Source organism: Mus caroli, chromosome 7 (genome assembly GCF_900094665.2).
Source record: "Mus caroli chromosome 7, CAROLI_EIJ_v1.1, whole genome shotgun sequence".
NCBI classification, from domain to species: Eukaryota; Metazoa; Chordata; class Mammalia; order Rodentia; family Muridae; genus Mus; species Mus caroli.
Window position 1 is genome coordinate 144377890 of NC_034576.1, and position 15463 is coordinate 144393352.

At 47.5% G+C, this 15463-nt stretch overlaps 2 protein-coding genes and 1 pseudogene across 2 annotated transcripts in view; 2 read left to right on the forward strand and 1 right to left on the reverse strand.

The window, feature by feature from the left end:
• Positions 1–574: 574 nt before the first annotated feature.
• LOC110297284 (keratin-associated protein 5-5) lies at positions 575–1828 on the forward strand. The gene has a single exon (XM_021166036.1). It carries the CDS (start codon positions 614–616, stop codon positions 1337–1339), a length of 726 nt encoding a protein of 241 aa, XP_021021695.1. The 5' UTR covers positions 575–613; the 3' UTR covers positions 1340–1828.
• Positions 1829–6022: 4194 nt separating this feature from the next.
• LOC110298093 lies at positions 6023–8498 on the forward strand (annotated as a pseudogene).
• A 3551-nt stretch (positions 8499–12049) lies between these two features.
• LOC110298094 (keratin-associated protein 5-1-like) overlaps positions 12050–15463 on the reverse strand; it is a 9690-nt gene continuing 6276 nt past the window's right edge. Inside the window, exons 2-3 of the mRNA XM_021167103.1 lie at positions 12198–12496; positions 12050–12063 (exon numbers count right to left, since the gene is read on the reverse strand). Of these exons, the coding sequence (XP_021022762.1) occupies positions 12050–12063; positions 12198–12496 (313 nt within the window). The remainder of the gene's footprint in view (positions 12064–12197; positions 12497–15463) is intronic.

Consider the following 15463-nt stretch of genomic DNA (forward strand, 5'->3'; position numbering starts at 1 on the left):
ACATTATCCCCTGTTTAGGGGATAACTATTTTGTACAAAGCTTATAAGCTCGTAGTGTCTAGAATATGTGCTTTAAAAATAAGCAGAAGGTTATGAAGAGTTAAGACCTGTAGTGCATTAATAAACAGATTGGGTGGATACTTACCATCTTAGAAAGGGTGCTATTGAACAGTGTGAACAATTTCATGACTGATAATTTGGAACTTCAAAGGTGAAGAAAATGGATGGAGAGTGACCACAGGAGAACTTTAAATGATATCGTTCCACCTGTGTAGATTCTTCCCAGCGGCTGCAAACTGCAGAGAATTAATTTCTGCCACCCAGCAATGTACCGTAGCCATGCCACAACCTCAAATCAGGTAAAGGAAGGCTTAGGGATGAAAACTGTATGTGTAGGAAGTATGTCACAAGGTATAACAATGTTTGTGTTACTTTAAATAACAGGCAATGTCCCTGTGGATAGTATAAAAATAGACATAAGGAAGAGACCGTGGGCCAATCAGTCACCTAGGACAGGGATATAAAGGCCCCAGGCTCAGGAGGTTCCACACCTGCACACTTCCTCTTCACCTGCTCCTCTGACCTACTCCATCCTCAACCAAACACCAGAACCATGACCTGCTGTGGCTGTTCAGGAGGCTGTGGCTCCAGTTGTGGTGGCTGTGGCTGTTCAGGAGGCTGTGGCTCCAGCTGTTGCAAGCCTGTGTGCTGCTGCAAGCCTGTGTGCTGCTGTGTGCCAGCCTGTTCCTGCTCCAGCTGTGGGGGCTGCAAGGGAGGCTGTGGTTCCTGTGGGGGCTGCAAGGGAGGCTGTGGTTCCTGTGGGGGATGCAAGGGAGGCTGTGGCTCCTGTGGGGGCTGTGGCTCCTGTGGGGGTTGTAAATCTAGCTGTTGTCAGTCCAGCTGCTGCAAGCCCTGCTGCTGTCAGTCCAGCTGTTGCAAACCCTGCTGCTCTTCAGGTTGTGGGTCTTCTTGTTGCCAGTCCAGCTGTTGTAAGCCCTGTTGTTGTCAGTCCAGCTGCTGCAAACCCTGTTGCTCTTCAGGCTGTGGGTCTTCTTGCTGTCAGTCCAGCTGCTGTAAGCCATGCTGCTCTTCAGGTTGTGGGTCTTCTTGTTGCCAGTCCAGCTGCTGCAAGCCTTGCTGCTGCCAGTCCAGCTGCTGCAAGCCTTGCTGCTGCCAGTCCAGCTGCTGCAAGCCCTGCTGCTGCCAGTCCAGCTGCTGTAAGCCCTGCTGCTGCCAGTCCAGCTGCTGTAAGCCCTGCTGCTGCCAGTCCAGCTGCTGTAAGCCCTGCTGCTGCCAGTCCAGCTGCTGTGCCCCTGTGTGCTGCCAGTGCAAGATCTGAGGTTTACAGGTCACAGTTCTCCACTAATCCTGCGGACCAGCTCTCTCCAGACAGAGACAAGAGCAGCAGCCCTGAGCTCTGAGGTTCTCTCCTGGGTCTTCATTCTTTGGTCTTGAAGCTGCATCTCCTGACTGAGGGGGGGGGTGAGTCCTGGGGTAGAGAAGAACTCCTCTTGCTGGAAGCTCTCTCTTCATTCCACACTCAATGGATCAGATCTTCCTCCACTTCCTTCTCTCCAGTCTGCAAGACTCTGACCTCCTTGGCACCTGGCCTCACCTGGAGGCTACATCAAGACCACAGGTAGGTGTCAGGCTATGGAGTTCACCACAACTTGGGGCCCCAGGGAGCTGTGAATCCTTTCCACCAAGCACTGGCCAGACCAGGCCCATCTCTATGTGACCTCCCCTGGGTTTCCATTCTTTCTGATTCTGTCTGGGTGAGCACACTGTGCCTTTGATACAAACATCCTTCAATAAACATTATCTACCCACTGTATTTCTCATGTGTTTTTTTATTCTACTTACTGACCAGCAATATGCTCCCATACACATCTTCTGCCCAGTCCTCCTCTGAGCCTCCTGTATTAGTCCCTAGTGCAGTGTGCATCATTCTGTCTGCTCTGCTCATGAAGCCACTCTGAGCACACCCAGCATGGGGCAGTGGAGAATCAAGGCAGTGGCTTCTTGGGTAACTTTGAGAATCTGGAAAAAAAGACAACAAAAAGCACACAATACAGTTGATATGGCTTAGCTTAGTTACACCCTTGCAAAATCAGAGCTGAGCTGCAGAGGACTTCAGCATGGGCAGAGACTGGGGGCTCTCGAGGCCTTTAAGGGGTGGGCCTGCTTGGAGCATTCAACACAGGAACCTGCCTTGTCATGGGAGGGCCAGGAAACAAACTTGAAATACTTTCTGTTCTCTAGGTCCTAAGAGCCTTGCGTATCACACCAAGATGTTCTGAAAACTGATCAGAAACTCATTCAGGGTTGCTTGAGCTGCCTGCAGCAAGGGATAGGGAGACATGATCAAGTCAGAAGTTCTCTCTCTCTCTCTCTCTCTCTCTGTGTGTGTGTGTGTGTGTGTGTGTGTGTGTGAGTCCAGACAGCTCTACAGATGGGCATCAGCTGGAAATTGAAGGCAGAAGGTATGTATGGCACAATGAAAACCAGGCAGGGAGGCAGGGAAACCAACTAAAAACAGGGAGTAGGAGGTACTTGCACCCACACACACTGTGCTTGTATACACATACATATTTTATGTATGCACTGAGTGTATGCACTACATGTACAGATATGCACACACTTTATATCTGCTACAAATGCACTGTGCATAATGCATACATTTTTTCATACCTGTACAAACTATACATGCATACAAGCACACAGTGACCATAAGCATATTGCATCATGAACACCATATACACAAATATGTGCACACGCACAACATATTCTACACATACCAAGAGTACAGATACACTGCCCACATAAGTCATATGCATGGTTTTCATGTGAGGTGGGTGGTATAGAGTTGACTTACATGTTCTAGCCACCAGCTAGACAGTTTCTCTGAATCTATGTCCTCATCTGTTGTGGGACTCTGAAGTCCACACACAGGTGCTTAGGAAACCAGGATCATAGGCTGAGCCCACATACATGAATTGGAGGTTCATGAAGATGGGCTGAGGCATGTGTCCACTTCTACTGGGGATGAGGTTCCTGTGGGAGGGAGGGCTCCTTGTGGCAGATCTGGATGCACATTCTTGGCCAGGGGTCAGGGAAGTTAGACAGATAAATCTTTAGTTACTAATCCACAGCAGCAGAACTGAGTTAATAGCACTGTGTGTATGTGTACAAAATTACAGACTGAATGAGTGGGTGGGTCAGCAACCCTGTCTGAGCATGATGGATATATGTGTGAGCTACAGGGAACTGAGCAGGCTGATGACCATGTGTCAGGTCAGTGGCCACAGGTGTGAACCACAGGAATGGGCAAGCAGGTTGGTGACCGTGTGTGTAAGCCACAGGGTGAGTTGGCAACCACAGATATGAGCTGCAGAGTGCCCCAGTTTCTTTTTTCCACTCACCATCTCCTTATGTTCTTCAGAGAACCTGCCTCATGGCACAATGCACTGGAACCACGCAAGAAATGATATGGTGCTGATATACCCAGAGGACAGACAGCACCTCTGCTGAGCTATAAAGACTTCTCTCTACTCTGCTCCATCCTTATGGGTTACCCATTTCCCAATATGTGTGGTTTGTGACTGTCACCTTATCTAGCAAAAGGATGAATGACAGTACTGTGAGAAAGGGTCTTTGCGGACCAAGTTAACAATCTTAAGGTGCAGAGAGGTCCCTGGTTTATCTGTGTGATCTTCACATGCCACAATAAGAGCTTTTACAGAGATCGCAGACAGATCCACAGACAGACATGTGGGAGAGCATACTGTGTGACTGAGGAGGCAAATTGTACTCATTTGATCACAAGTCAGGAAATGTCAATCACCTGGAATGGCCCCGTGCTCTCCGGCAGAAGGGACCCTGCTAAACCACAACTTCAGACCTCTGTCACCAGAATTTAGGAGAAAATGTCAAAAGACACAAAGTGCCACACTGGTGTCACTTGTTAAGCGGTCATGGAAAATCAATGCAGACTTTGGTATCTGGGAGCAGAGGGCTGCTTAGATGGTACTGGAACACATGAACATGCAATGCAGCTAAGATAGTACCTAACGGCACGACTTGGATTTAGGTAATTAGACATGGAAACACATGTAACTCATCACAGAAAAGGCCACGAAGTCTGGAATAGATTGTTGGTGGATGTGTGGATGTCAAGGACTTGAGGTCTGAGAAAGAATGGCAGTTATTAGAAACCAGAGGGCAAGCAGTCATGTTATATGCATGTGGTCCTGGTGCCAAGGAGGTCAAGAAGCAGATCTTGTAAGTGGTTAATGTAGATATTTAGCTGAGGATATTTCCAGGCCAAGTATTAGAGATGTGGCTTGTTTTCTCTTTCTGCTTGCAAGAGGTGAAAGAGAGCACTGAGGAAGGAGCCACTAAGCCAAACACAGCCTATCAAGACTGCAAACGATGCTGCGTGATGATAACCCTTGTTAAAGAAGCATGTCCTGCAGACACAGCCTGATGATCAACTGCTGACTTGTCTGTCTGGCATGCAATGCACAGAGCTGGTCAGCCTTCTCAGAAGCAGCCTGGAACAGAGATGGGGCATTGGGGAATGATCTAAGAGTGCTCGCTCCTCCTTCATGATGTGAGTTCCTGTGGTATACATGAGAACCCCACTTGATTCCAGAGCCATTCACAGTAGGAGGGGTGAAGGTGTGGTGGTTTGAGGGAGAAATGCTCCCTCCTGCTCTCCCGGGTTCACAGATTTGGTGTCCAGTCAGTGTGTTCTGTAGGGAGGCATGGCTTTGTTGGGAGAAAGGGTCACTAAAGACAAGTTTAGACAGTGTAAAGGCTTAGCCATTTTCAGCGGTTCTTTCTGCTGCTTGTGTGAGCTCTCAGCTTCCTGCTGCTACAGCTACACCTACTGTTTCCTTCTGTTCCTTGCCTCCATGATGGACTCTGATATCTCTGGAACACAATCCCAAATAAACTCTTCCATCAGTCACCCTCATAATGATGTTTTACCATGGCAATAGAAAGGCACTTAGACAAAGGAAAATAAAGTGGGGGATATCTGTGCTTTTCAGGTAAAGGATAGGCTGGTAGGACTCCTGAGCTGCTGGGGTGCTGCCCTTCCAGAGAGAGGAAAGGGGCTTGAAGGTGGCCTGGAGTCCAATGGGACCTTTGTGGTCTACAAGACAGGGTATCAAGTTGTAGAGTTCTTACCCAAAACTTCAGTCCCTAATTAAATTTGGCTGGCAGGATCTCAGACTTTCTGGGGATAGGCTTCTCTTTGATTTCTTCTATCATCTTCTTGGGAATGAGGGTCCCTGTAAATGCCATCTTCTGCTCCCTATCCCATAGAGCACTGGGTAGTTTAGATGGTGACAGCAGGGGCTCAGGAGCTAATGGTGTTCTGTACAGATTTGTACTTACTACTGCTGGCCTCAGATGTTGGGGTGGGTGGGTATGATGGTCAAGCTTGCTTGTCAATTTAATGGGATTAAAAATCACCTGAGAGGACCTGGTGGCTGAAGGTCAGATAAGCAGTCACCACTATGACCATTGGTGCAGAAGAAACAGGTACTGGGTGGCTGGCAGATCCCAAAGCCTGGGGGTCATCCTGAGTGGGGACAGAGCTGGCTTCCCTGATGACATGGGAACCTCAGGCACCACGCTTCTGTGTGCACCCAATTAGAGTCTGCTGTCCCAGGAAGACCCTGGTGGGGCCTGGTGATCCCCACTATTCAGTGTTTTTCTCTGCTGAAGCAGCGGGGTCACCTGAGCTGTGTTTCTCAAAGTGGAGTTCATGCTCCCAGCCCCACCTCTCAGACTTTCTGACTCAGACCCTTGCAGCTTCTGATACAGCAGACATCCTCAGCTGTTGGATGGTTTGATGCAGAGGATTGTGCAGGAACCCTGCCATCACGCGACAGAGGGTGCGTTCGAGGAGTGCCTGCACTTTGGTTTGTGGTCTCCAGATGGTAACCCAAAAGGTCTGGGACTCTGATTGTTTCAAAGATTCTGAACGCTTAAGACACAGTTTTGGTGTCTGATGGCAGGCCACAAAGCAGAAGTGCTGGATATGCACGGACTGATCATGGGCGGCTGCTTTTACACAGCCCAGCAAGAGTCTGTACTGCTTTAAAGCCTCTGTGCTGGCATCTATGTTTAGTGGTCATTTCCCTCTAAAAACAGATAAATCCAGGGCATGCATTATTGACCGTGATAAACATTCATTCAAATACACTGGGATTACCTCCATAGGGAGGTTCATAACCTCTCCTGCCCTACCAGCAGACTTGAGCCACCCCGCAGGAAGGGGCTGACCACTTTGGCATCCCTTACACATATAGCCTGTCTGACTACTTGGCCATTGAGATGGAGACATATTCTTTAAGGCTTCAACAGACTCCTGTGATTCCTACGGCTTAGTTTGCCAAGAATTAACAGTTTGGCTTCTCCACTGTTTTAACACATCTGGTGCAAGCTGTGAAAGTAGAATTACTGGTGTCTATGCTATAGAAACTGATGGGAGAGATGCCATTGATAAGCAGCTGGGAGGAAGAATTCATAGTAAAAGCATTTTCAGAAGAGAGGTAGGGAATAATGTTCCATACATTTGGAGCTATTACTCAGTAGCTGAGTTGAAGCAAACGATGGATCCCTTTGATGCGTGGGAAGGTAAAGGTGTAAGGTACTGGCGTGTGCCTCATGAGCAGATAGAATGTCGGACTTTGGAAGAGCGGCATTTACCTGGAAGCCTGCATCATATGGCCCCAATTTGAAAGAGGAGGCTGATAGCTCTTGGTGAAGAAGATGAAGGTGTGAACTGTAAGACTGGTCCTAAGCCAGGCAGATTTTTGGGCCCTTCCACAAGTACCCAAATTAAAGTCAAGAACGCTGCTTCAGTGAGGGTGTCACCTGCTAATGCTGCCCAGATCTCCTCTCGGGATACAACAAACCTCTCTCAAAGAGGCAGCTGCCCTGCTTTCTCTCAAAGAGGCAGGACCTGCTCCCGCTTCCCCAGATGTCCAGAGCTCTGAAAACCAAGCCACACAGTCACCTCCTGCCAAGGCTCCTCTCTGACAGGAAGTCTCTACCTCACAGAGTGATCAAGCTGAGGAGGACTCCACTGTGTGTGTGTGTGGGGGGGGGGCTTTCCCTGCCCACCCTCTCAGCAGGGAGCCAGGATGCCCCTCCCCCAGTAGCCCTCTCCAGAAGCCTTTTAGCACTTTGGGTGTGCAGACTGAGAACAGGAAAGACCAGCCTTGTCCCACAGCTTCCAGCATGCTGATTCCAACAGTGTTCTTGAAAAGGAAGACCCCATGGATATTTAGGATTATTGCAGGAAAAGTGAATGCTGGGAGTAGAGGAGGGAGACTTTATGGTAACTTATTACCCTGCATTTTCCTAAGGTTGTCTGTGCATGGTTTAATTTCTAGTTTTTAATTTTAAGCTTTATTTAAGTGGTTGATTGATATCAAGGCAACCAAGCAGTAAGAAGTCTTTCTTTCTTGCAGCAGTATTAGAGTCTCTTAGTAATGTTACTCCTGTCAGGTGGAGAGAGTTCCTGTGCTGGTCACACTGTATGGTGGTCAGGAGAGGTCTCAGAAGGGAGTGTGAATCCACAAGCTGCATGTACTAGTCAGGGTTTGTATTCCTGCACAAACATCATGACCAAGAAGCAAGTTGGGGAGGAAGGGTTTATTCAGCTTACACTTCCACATTGCAGTTGATCACTAAAGGAAGTGATGCAGAGGCCATGGGGGGATGTTACTTACTGGCTTGCTTCCCCTGGCTTGCTCAGCTTGCTTTCTTATAGAACTCAAGAGTACCAGCCCAGGGATGGCACCACCCACAATGAGCCCTTCCCACTTGATCACTAATTGAGAAAATGCTTTACAGCTGGATCTCATAGAGGCACTTCCCCAACTCAAGCTCCTTTCTCTGTGATAACTCCACCTTGTGTCAAGTTGACACAAAACCAGCCAGTACACTGTGCATATTCTTCAAAGACAATGTGAAAAGACATGATAGGGAAAGGGAGAGAACATAAATAAAGGTCAGATGTTGACTCTCACTTGAAGGGGACAGTTTCTTTTCTATATTGGCTCCTAACTTGTTCTGTTAGCAGCTATGTCTTTGTATACCACAAGGGAATGAATGTGGTTGGAGCTGTAGCTTTTGGAATGGTTAAAACATGTTTTTGGTTTGTTTGTTTGTTTGTTTTACTTTGGTGAGGTTTTGAAGTACTTTGAAAAAGAGAAGTTAAACAAGTTTAATGTTTTAACTCAAGTTAGTTTGTTCAAGAAGTGACCACTGATGGGTCCTTCTGATTACATGCTATGTTTTATGCAGTTATAATTTCCATATAACTTGAACTTAGTATTTAAAAAAAAATCTTTTGGTTAATCTATTTTTTCATGGCCATTGAATTGTGTATGCTTTCCTCTTACATGTTATGTTTGGCAATTGCATGGTACATTTCTATTTCCTGTGCTTCAGGGTTTGTAGAAGCAGCTTCATAGAGCCTGGTGGTCCTTAACTCAGATGCTGGGCATGGCACTTGCTTTGAAAAAGTGAGGCAGGTGCACTTAAGATGTTTCTTTTTAAATCAATAAAATGTTTCCACACCAAAAAAAAAAAAAATCATCTAAGAGTCACATTTAGGGGATGTATGTGTGTGAAGGAAAATTCAGAAAGGTTTAACTGAGGTGGGAAGACCTATTCTGAGTGTGGATGCCAGTATTTATGGTCCTGAGCTGAAGAAAAAGAAGATGGCCAATGGAAAGTCCATCTCTTTCTGCTTTCTAGTTGCTCAGTAGCTATGAGCACTGACTGCTCTTCCAGAGGTCCTGAGTTCAATTCCCAGCAATCACATGTGACCCGTCCAGCAGGTCCAGTTATTCGAGGGTCTTGAGGGGACCTTCTCCTAAGAACCAAATGGGGGGAGGGAGAGACAAGAACCCTGTGCAATGAACGACACACAGAAGCAGTCTGAGTAGCATCAAGGTCTCGCTTTATTCAGAAAGGCTCAAGGCTTAAATGCACAAGCAAAAGGGGAAGTACTTTTCAGCAGGAGGGGTGGGGCAGCAGAAACGCATAAGTAAAAGGGGAAGTACAAATACTTCTCAGCAGGAGGGGTGGGGCAGTGGAAATTTTTCTTTTGGCAGCTACACGGGGAAGCAGGAACTTGGTGGTATCAGGGTGTGGTCAGGGCATCTGGCACCGACTTAGGGCTGGAACATTTTGTGGTTGTTCTCAGAATGGTGCGTCGGTGGCCCGCTTTTGACCCCCTTTTCTTCTCGGGGGGAGAGGCCCAATTCAGAGATCAGGACAATAGTGTTGTCTTAATAGCTCCCAACACACATGGCGGCTTACAACCATCTGTAATGGGATCCAGTGTGTCTGAAGACAGCTATGGTATACTAATATAAATAAAAATAAATAAATCTAAAAATGACAACAACAAAAAGGAATTTAGAGATGTGCCTAAATGGGGATGGTGTTCTATGCCTATAGTTCTGGGGCTTCAAAGATGGAGACAGAGGATTTCTTGAGTTCAAAGCCAATCTGCAATTCTGTCTTATAAAAACAAGAAACCAGGAGCTGGAGAGATGGATTAGTTAGTGGTTTAGAGTACTTGATACTCTTGCAGAGGACCTGTTTTCAATTTCCTGCATTACAAGGCTGCTTATAACCATGTGCAACTCCAGTTTCAGGGGCTCCAGCACCCTCTTCTGACTTCTGCAGGTACACAGACATGCATGCAGGCAAAACAGCCATAGGTAGGCATTAAATAAAATTAAATTTAAATCAACCCCCAATAGACTCAAAACAAAGAACAACAAGACCAAAAGAAAAATGAGCTTACCTAGAATATTTGGGTCAACATTAAATCCCATCATAGCCTTACAAAATAGAAAGATAGAGACCCACAAAGGTAGAGGAAGTATGACCAGGGAGGGAGGAAGACAGCTTAGAAGGCTGCAACCTCCAGTCTATGTGTGGTGGTCTGAATGAGAATGGCCTCCATAGGCTCATGTATTTGAATACTTGATCCACAGTTGGTCTGGGAAGGTTAGGACATGTGGCCTTGTTGGAGGAGGTGTACCACTGGAGGTGGGCTTTGAAGTTTCAAAAGCCCTCAACATTCCCAGTTAGGGCTTTTTCTTCCTGGTCCTTGTCTCTGGTAAGCTCTCAATTTCTGCCTGCGGTCATACTCCCTGCCTTGACAGTCATAGACTCTAACCTGATGTAAGCTCCCAATAAACCTTTTCTTCAGTATGTTGCCTTGATCATGATGTCTTACCACAGCAATAGAATAGGAACTAAGACCCTAAGAATGTCAACATCCACCAGATGAAACACCCATTCTCCCTCAGTCCAGAGATGGGGGCTCTCAGCTCTTGGCTGAGACCTTGGATTTAGACTCTGGCTTCCCACTTTCTGAGAAAATACATTTCCCCTATTTGAACCCATTCCGTTTCTATAATTTCTTATAGCAGTCCAGGGACCTTAGTTCTTGTAGTAAGAAATATCCAATTCTGGTGCTTGGAGGTAGCTGAGTTGGTAGAGCATGTGCTGAGTGTGTGTGAGGCCCTGAACTCGAGGAAGAGAAGCCAAAAGAGGGTGAGAAGTTATGAGGATGAAACATTAGCTTTCTCATCTGGATGACATGTCTTTTATAAAACTCTCTGATTCTAAGCCCCCCAGTGTGTCTATCAGATATCTCCCACAGCAATGGGATGTGTCCTGTGCTACTGATCTGTGACTCACTCCTGGGCCACATGAGCTTCTACAGATGAGAAGTAGCCTATGCAACTGAAGAAAGAAATTGTTTTTTAGTTTCTTTGATCTTAACTCATGGTCGCAATAAGAGACCACAGGACATAGACATAGGTCTTAGCATGCCTTACTCCCCCCGAGTAAGCCTAAGTGGATTCTTGGCAAACAAGGCAGGTTTGGATACTCTAAGGAAGGCTTCAAACCACACAGCTAAGTGCAGAAGCTCCGGCTACACCCATGAAAGAAGTATCAGCACCCCTTAGTGCAGTCCAGTTCTTGGTCACATGGCTGCCTTTCAATTGTTTGTTTCTGACTCAGTGACTAAAGACAAAACAAATAAAACCCATGCACTATGTCATGTCTGTTTCCTGATTCTTCAAAGATGCCCAACTCTAAAGGAGCTGCTGTTGGGCCTAGCCTTCCTGGCTCAGTCTGCTTCATATTGTATGTGATGGGGTTGGCTCTGGTGGGAGTTGGGGTGTGGGGAAGATGGCAGAAGAGTGCACCATGGAATAACACAAGGAACCTCAGAGGACAAATTGGGTAAGGAGAAAATGGGAGAATCTACTAATCAGTTATGAGAACAAAGAACCACATAAGAAATACAGTGGGCAGAGAACGTTTATTGAAGGATGTTTGTATCAAAGGCACAGTGTGCTCACCCAGACAGAATCAGAAAGAATGGAAACCCAGGAGAGGTCACATAGAGATGAGCCTGGCAGGGCCAATGCTTGATGAAAAGGATTCACAGCTCCCTGGGGCCCCAAGTTGTGGTGAACTCCATAGCCTGACACCTACCTGTAGTCTTGATGTAGCCTCCAGGTGAGGCCAGGTGCCAAGGAAGTCAGAGTCTTGCAGACCGGAGAGAAGGAAGTGGAGGAAGGTCTGATCCACTGAGTGTGGAATGAAGAGATAGCTTCCAGCAAGAGGAGTTCTTCTCCACCCCAGGACTCACCCCCCTCAGTAAGGAGATGCAGTTTCAAGACCAAAGAATGAAGACCCAGGAGAGAACCTCAGAGCTGGTCTGCCAGATTAGTGGAGGACTGTGACCAGTAAACCTCAGATCTTGCACTGGCAGCACACAGGGGCACAGCAGCTGGACTGGCAGCAGCAGGGCTTACAGCAGCTGGACTGGCAGCAGCAGGGCTTACAGCAGCTGGACTGGCAGCAGCAGGGCTTACAGCAGCTGGACTGGCAGCAGCAGGGCTTGCAGCAGCTGGACTGACAGCAGGAAGACCCACAGCCTGAAGAGCAACAGGGTTTGCAGCAGCTAGACTGACAGCAACAGGGCTTACAACAGCTGGACTGGCAACAAGAAGACCCACAACCCGAAGAGCAGCAAGGTTTGCAACAGCTGGACTGACAGCAGCAGGGTTTGCAGCAGCTTGATTGACAGCAGCATGGCTTGCAACAGCTGGATTGACAGCAAGATGACCCACAACCTGAAGAGCAGCAGGGTTTGCAGCAACTAGACTGACAACAGCCTCCCTTGCAGCCCCCACAGGAACTACAGCCTCCTTTGCAGCCTCCACAGGAGCCACAGCCTCCCTTGCAGCCCCCACAGGAGCTACAGCCCCCACAGGAGCCACATCCTCCCTTACAGCCCCCACAGGAGCCACAGCCCCCACAGGAACCACAGCCTCCTTTGCAGCCTCCACAGGAGCCACAGCCTCCCTTGCAGCCCCCACAGGAGCTACAGCCCCCACAGGAGCCACAGCCTCCTTTGCAGCCCCCACAGCTGGAGCAGGAACAGGCTGGCACACAGCAGCACACAGGCTTGCAGCAGCACACAGGCTTGCAACAGCCCCCACAGCTGGAGCCACAGCCCCCACAGCTGGAGCCACAGCCTCCTGAACAGCCACAGCCACCACAGCTGGAGCCACAGCCTCCTGAACAGCCACAGCAGGTCATGGTTCTGGTGTTTGGTTGAGGATGGAGTAGGTCAGAGGAGAAGGTGGAGAGGAAGTGTGCAGATGTGGAGCCTCCTGAGACTGCTGGGCCTTTATATCCCTGCCCAGGTCAGGTATGAAGTTACACGTGGTGTCCTCCATGTTGTTGTCTTCCCTGTTTACTTGTTTGGCAATTTTCCCTTTGGTCTGTTGACACTCCATGCTTGGAATGTGTTTTTTTCTGACGTAATTTCTATGGAATTTGTATTGAAGGAAAACTCTTTCTTGTCTGGCTCATGTCAGAGAGCATGACCTGGTTGGGACTCCGGCTCTTACACTCTTTTTCTTTGAGCAGGTTTTATTGTCCCTCTGAGCAGTGGGCTCTTCTACAGAATAGAGCTACCAGAGTGTCCTATACGGATATGAAGGCTTTGTGAGATAATTTCTGCCTTTTGCCTTCTGCCTTCTTAAGCCTCTCACTCCCCAATCTCTCTAAAGAGGGATCCAGCCTTAGCCGTTTCTGTGTGTCTGAGACATGTTCAGACTATTGCTTCTCCTGCCAAGATTCTGACTGCTCTCAGATGCCCTTAAACCAGAGCCATGTCATCATCTGCTGCTTCCCTTGGACACAGCAATGGTGGCAGGGGTTTCCATTGCAGAGAGATAGGATCTCTGTTTTCCTCTTCATGTTCCCAGGACAGTCTCTGTAGCTTATGACATTCCTAGCAGGAATAAAGATGTTCTGAGAGAAATGTGTGCCTGTCTCTTCAATTATCAGACTATTAAGGTCTTCAAAGACCTTAAATTTTCCAGGGAGAAGAAAAGGGCTGAAGCCTGGTGCCAGTGAGAGAGGAAACTTGTCTCCTAGAGACTTCCCTGAGTTCTGAGAACTTGTCAGACCACCTTGCAGGAGAGACTGGAGCTGAGACAGTGATGGGTCAGTGATGGGCAGGACCACACCCTGACCAGGACTCTTACCTCTGTGCTCCTCCTGCCCTCTGTTTAAGCCTGAGCCTCATGTCTGAACCCTGAAGAGGAATTTGGGAGTCACTACACTTCTTTGTTCCTTTTCCCAGTGTGGCTGCACTGAATGAATAATTTTCTTTTCTCTGCTTTTCACTGTGACTTGTCTGTTAATTGGCTCATTGTGAGAGGGGCTGAGCATAGGTACTTATGGATACTGGGGCCCAGGCTTGTACCCTAACAACTCTGACAATTCTGATGAGGTGGTGGTGTCAGAAACAGGCAAAGAAACATATTCTAAGAACTACCATTTCATTTTCAGACGTCATTTAATCACAGAAAGAAACTAAATTCAAGATCCCAGGCCCTAGAGGAGCTGGGGACTTCCTTATATCAGAACAGCTTCTGTTGTAATCAGTTGTGCAAGCCCAGACATCTCAAGGACTACGTATAAAGGAGACAGTTGTCTGATTCCAGATATCTCAAGGATAACTTCTCCATCTTGCTGGCAGGGTCAAACAAGTTCATGTTCCCAGGCCTAGGAATGGGTACCTATCCCACTCCTCCAAATATATTCTTAATTGTCTGTTAGCAGGTAAGAAATATAGAAATTGCTGCTATCTAAACCAAAGTGCATACGTTATAAAAATATATAACCAATTGCCTGTTATATCCTAATTAACCACAGGCAGCTGACCCATTCCTTTCACTTTTCCTTATCACTTTGACCTCTGGACCTAAAGTCTAGGATAATGAACTAAGGACCTAGTCCTGGGGCTCTTGTATTTTGATGTTAATTCCACTCTCCTGGGAGGGGATTAGAACAAGGAATGAGTCAGTACTCAGGTGACTTCCTGTGAACCTTCTCCCTACCTTAATTTGTTAAATAAAGGCTAGAGCCTTTGGGCAAGAGTAGGGAAGGTGGAGCTGAAAGTTTGGGAGAGAAGGGGGGTGAGGGGGAGAGAGAGGAAGACAGAAGAGGAGGTGGAAGGAAAATGGAGCAGAAGCACATGGCCTGGAGAAACTTCAAGTTATAAGGGATCTCATAGCTGGGAAATATAGTAGTGTAGTGGTAATGAAAAGAAATAAAACTTGAGACCTGTGATTCATGTAATTTATGTCAAATAGCCCAAAGAGTTGTTTGTGAGCTTTGAAACCTGGGGCTGAGAACATAGCAGAACAGGCCAGGACATGCCTGGGCAGGCCCGTTAAGACATTCCTGAGACTGCTTTGCCATAAAGATAAAGAGAATGACTTGCCGAACTGGCCCTGCGCCTCCCTATCTCCCGCCCTTCTGACAGTCTGCTAATGTTTAAATGAACCAATCATGTGAAACTGAGCCAATTCCTCCCCCAGCCCCACCCCTTTTTCTATAAAAACCCCTAGCTTCCAAGCCTCAGGGTCGAATCCACTGTCTCCTGTGCGAGATGAGTTTTGACCTGGAGCTCCGCCATTAAACTACCTCATGTTTTTACACCAAGATGGTCGTCCGTTTGTGATTCTTGGGTGCACACCGAATCGGGAGTTGAGTGGGGGTTTCCCCACTAGGTTCTTTCAGTAGATCTGCCCAATCTAGGCATGCAGCTTATATTCATATCAATTGAGTTGTGCTGTCTTTGCCCTGACTTATTTGGGTTGGAGATTTACTGCAACAGACCTTGAAGCTAGGTAGGTACCCTAGATCAGCCCAGTCTTCAATGGGTACTCCCTTGCTTAACCCATAATATCAAAATACAATGGATAACACTGCATCTCTCCCCAGCTCCCCACTTGCTTTGTGTTCCCATCCTTTAAAAATGAACAATCTCAAGCCGGGCGTGGTGGCGCACGCCTTTAATCCCAGCACTCGGGAG

Bases quoted from the DNA above. Each gene is read 5' to 3' on its own strand.
- LOC110297284 (XM_021166036.1), top strand. From the start codon at position 614: ATGACCTGCTGTGGCTGTTCAGGAGGCTGTGGCTCCAGTTGTGGTGGC.